Source organism: Atta colombica, unplaced genomic scaffold, assembly GCF_001594045.1.
Source record: "Atta colombica isolate Treedump-2 unplaced genomic scaffold, Acol1.0 scaffold160, whole genome shotgun sequence".
In the NCBI taxonomy this organism is placed as follows: domain Eukaryota; kingdom Metazoa; phylum Arthropoda; class Insecta; order Hymenoptera; family Formicidae; genus Atta; species Atta colombica.
Genome location: NW_017259251.1, coordinates 299,767 through 304,415, shown reverse-complemented (window position 1 = coordinate 304,415; position 4,649 = coordinate 299,767). Strand labels below are relative to the sequence as shown.

At 41.6% G+C, this 4,649-nt stretch overlaps 2 protein-coding genes across 2 annotated transcripts in view; one reads left to right on the top strand and one right to left on the bottom strand.

Moving 5' to 3' along the window:
* Positions 1-4,381, bottom strand: part of LOC108685838 (mucin-5AC) — a 16,489-nt gene extending 12,108 nt beyond the window's left edge. Inside the window, exon 1 of the mRNA XM_018190821.1 lies at positions 3,746-4,381. Coding sequence (XP_018046310.1) covers positions 3,746-4,381 — 636 coding nt within the window. The remainder of the gene's footprint in view (positions 1-3,745) is intronic.
* Positions 1-4,649, top strand: part of LOC108685837 (elongation factor-like GTPase 1) — a 42,587-nt gene that overhangs the window by 17,045 nt on the left and 20,893 nt on the right. The gene's annotated exons all lie outside the window — the stretch shown is intronic.

The following is a 4,649-nucleotide window of genomic DNA, read 5'->3' as shown; positions in this document are numbered from 1 at the left end:
TATATATATATAGAATTTTATGTATATAGAATCTAACTTGTAGATAAACTTTAGAATTCGTAGATGATCGTGGAGTCTTAAGTCGTAGAAAACCGATCAAGCATAGTCTAATATAGGAAAAATGCTTGACTAGAATTGGTCAATTTCTTACGATTTGAAGCCTTGCAACCGTCTACAACTTTTTTATTTATATATATGAGCCTCTAATTTGCTAGCGGTACTATTGATTATTTGTTACATTGACGAATTAATTTGCAATCGTAACAAATCGATCATTTTTTTAAACAAATATCACACTTGCTTTCCCTTGATTTGTTCCTGTAACAAAATCATTTTTCTCAGTAAAGAAACGCGCTGTTCTATGACTGTCGAAACCTCGCCTCTTTTCTCAATGATAAAGAAAAATAACCTGTATTGCTTCACTTTTCCCGCCCTAGTAACGAGGAATATCCGACTTCCCATACGTTAAATCCAGGACGAAATCGGTATGCCTTGGCTGAGGCGTACGTTCACGCGAACGATTCCCAGCGATTTTCATTCGATATCGGGATGAATGGTGCGACTCGTATCACCTCCGCAACCCGCAATTACCCGCTGAAGTTGTTCTTTCACATGCACTTATTGTATGTTCATTTGTACCAGTTTGCCGTGAAGCACCGGCGTGACTTCCCCGGGGCGTTGCAACGCACGCTGAGCACACTAAGTTTATTATTAGAACAAAAACTGATTCGTTATATGTGATTGCTTGAAAAACCAGGATTGCTACAAAACTGGAAATCAGAGAAATTAGGGAAATTGAAATTGATCAGAGAAATTAGGGAAAAGTCAGGGAGAAAAAAATCAGGTTTTTGCGAAATTTTCTAGAAAATTAAAATTCTTAGTTTTAATGAAGTTTGATATGCGTATACATCTACGCAGTTTCGGAATATTACCGAAATATTATAATATACGGAATATTGCTTGAATTTAATAATAATTAAATTCAAGCAATGTCAGCAACATTAATAGTAATTTGCATGTCTACGTTAAATTACTCTCAATAAAATATTTAATGGTTTCCAAATTGGATGAAAATATATAAAATTTCGAAATATTGGAAGTTAGAGATAATCGTCTACGGAATTTTGTCTACGAATTTGTCAAATTTGTTACAGATATCGATAGTTTGTTAAATTAACAAAATTTTTTTTCTCTCCATATGACGTATATCAATTAAATTCCGTCCGTCGAAGCCAAGGTTCGATTTTCACCGGCGTTGGTTAACTTTAATCGCGATCTATAGATCCCTCGTCTCTCTGTTCAGATCATAGCGCTGACCACGATACAGGTAGAGGAAGTGAATTCAATTAATCACGGATAATTAAGCCGTGGTTAATTGAATTTTCTTCCTGTCTCTATTATATCACACTCGCCGGCGAGTGTTACGATCTGACGGAGGAATTAATTAGATCGCAGTTGATTAAATTTACTCCTAATTAGATGCATATATTATTCTTATTCAGAGGGAGATTCCTTTCGTCTTCCTTCTTTTCTCTATTGATTCGTACATAATTTAACGACGAGAGCGTATCGCGATCGAAAATAAAATATATTTTGACATAAAATGTAATCACGACATTGTTCGTACGACGAAACGTGACATTGCTCATACGAATTGGGATGTGATGGCGATTCTTAATAGTTCGATTCTTGTTCGAACACTGAAAAAAAATTATTATCAACAGCATTATTTTAACTGAAAATGATCTTGTTAATTCAATAACAGTATTAATGAAACATATAAAATTTTATCAAAACAAGATATGTTTCCTTAATAGTGTTATGTGAATTAAACAAAATTATTTTAAATTAAAATAATGCTGTCGATGTAACATCATTTTTTTCTCAGTGTATATAATAAGGCTTTCTTTCGGCGTAATCTCGTCACGACCGTACGCATTGAGTTCGCGTCTCGCAACCCAGCGGACGGGACAGATAACTCCATCACGTGAGATATTACATACTCAATTTACGCATTGCCGTCGTTAGCGTTCGCGCGGTTATTACGGATACGTTAGGATACTTAATTATTATTAATGACTCCGCGCACCCCGTTACCTCATGCGCGCGAACGCGGCGGATTTACCGTATTCTACGGAACGAAATCGTTCGTTTGTAATCAAGACGCGTTATGTTCGCTTATTTGATCATAAATGACTCAACGGTTTCATATAACATCGATATGTACCGCCGTTACTTCAATGCGGATAAAGAAAGAGAGAGAAAGAGGGAGTGAGAGAGAGAGAGAGAGAGAGAGAGAGAGAGAGAGAGAGAGAGAGAGAGAGAGAGAAAGAGATGAGAAGGAGATCTGAAGACATGTAAATTAGAGGATATATAGAGGCCTATAGAGGTCTGCGTGCGCAAGGAAAACACGGGAAAGAGAAGAAATGATTTCTCCCCTTGGCTATGAAAGATTTGCCTAAGGTGTGACCCAATTGCCTGATTCATCTTGCTTTATCGCAGAACGGAGCGTGGCACACACTCGATTAACTTGGATAATTACGATGTGTCCCGTAACGACGTCCAGCCGTATCCGAATGCCGATTACTTTCTCGTTTTTGCCATTTTGCATACGCGTTATACGTCCACGCTCGTCGTCTACGCGGCGAGCGCATTAGATACATATTTTCTACGTACGCGGAGGTACGTTACGGTGCACACGCTACTTTCTCGGTCGACCTATATGGGATTTTTTTCTCAAACCCCATACGATCCTCTATGTTGGCTGTATAACTCGAATCTGGGTTCCTTTCTATCGCGCATCATCGGATACACGCTTTTCTGCACTCGCTTAAAGTAGAGGGGGCGAACAGGAATGGTAGATTTGGGATTCTTTTCCATCATATGATGAGAGAAGAAGGAAAAAAGAGTTCTGTCGGCACTTCGGGAATTTTATAGCACGTTCTAATCTTTTTCGATAAGCGTGAATGTAAAGTAAGTTTTCTCCTAGCTTCTATCTATATTGCTTTCCGATTTACTTGGAATAATTTGTAGATCTAGGATATACCAATAATATACGTTTATGAGAACTGTGGAACTTTTCCTATTGGAATTGCAGATATTATTATTCGATGAACTTGGAGTTTAATTTCTCTCGTATCGCATAAGTTAGAGAAGGAACTTTAATTATGGAATTATCCAACGACGGGCATAAAACGTAATGAAACGTATTACAACTTATCCAACATTCCATGAAACAGTAGGAGACGTGAATGAACAGCAACGGACGAAGAATATTTCTCGTCACTGGTTTTCTCCTCGCTGATCTCTCGGAGAACTTCCTCGCTTATCTTCCGGACGATTTCTGATTTTCTAGCGAAATTCACCGGATGACGCGCTGCCTCAATTTTAACATTAAACCGTGTAGGATGTCGACGTTTCGAAAATCACTTCGCGTTTGCGACCTGCATGACTGTATAAAGCAGCCGTCGCGGAATTTTGCGGAATTCACGGCGGTACGTCGACGCGACTGGCTTAACGTATAAGCCAATTAGGACTTGGATATTCTGTTGAGCTCGCGACCATTCATCATGCAAAGCGATTACAAGCCGGGAATCTGTGCCGTGATAGTTAAGACCGGCGGCAGTTAAGGCAAAATAAACGGAACAATACGAGAAACACGACTAGCGGAGACGCGGTACAGGTAGAGACGAGGGGGGGGGGGCAGTCAACCGGTCGGTCGATCGGTTAGAATTAATGCGCTTACCTCGCTGGCGGTGGTGTAATTTGTTGTCAGTTTGATTTGCGGTCTAATCTTTCCGGGCGATTCCCGCGTCTCCTTGGCCGTCAAAGGCGCACTGGTCGTGACATCGGCGACTGCGGCGGTTGCAGAAGCCGCTGATTTTCTCGATGACAACACCGTGGCTGCGGTATGTTGAGTAGGGGAGATTATCCTCGGCGATGTCTCGGTGATGTAGGTGGGACTTGAGCCATCCTGTGGAGCACGGGAGGTCGGAAGACTCGCCGTGGATGACGTTAGCGACGGCGACGCAGATGATGTCGTCGTTGTCGTCGTCGTCGCCGTCGCTGTCGCCGTGATGGTCGTTGACGAGGCTGGCAGCTTCAGCGTCGTCGTGGCGGATGTAGCGACTGTGTGCGGCACCGTTGCCGTCGTCCTCGTCGTCGTCGCCGCCGAGGAAAATGACGAGGAATATAACGTAGCGTTCGCGATCGGCCTCGACGCTGCCGTCGTCGCAGTGATCGCCGAGGTGTTCTTGCCTCCTCCGGATGTGATCGCCGTGGTTTTCTTGACCTTGGCTGAGTCGACCTTCGATGACGCCGGGACGGCCGACGCTGTCATCAGCAGCAACGCAAGATAAACGTAACACTGGATAGCCCGCATCCTTATAGTATCAATATTACGGAAAATTGCCGCTTCCGTTACCGTATTTTCGCGTGCAATTTGTCTTCCTTCAAGAAGTTCTTATCGTATATAAGCGACGCTTTCTTTAGACCGGTAGTTCGCTTATAACCTGCGAATAAAATGCATATTATGTCAGTAACTATCATGGAACTGCAGTTGTATATTTTCTATCCCGTTAAGGCTACTTTAGACGATTCGTAATCCATCAGATTTCAAGATAAAATTCTGCTTATGATTATACGTATAT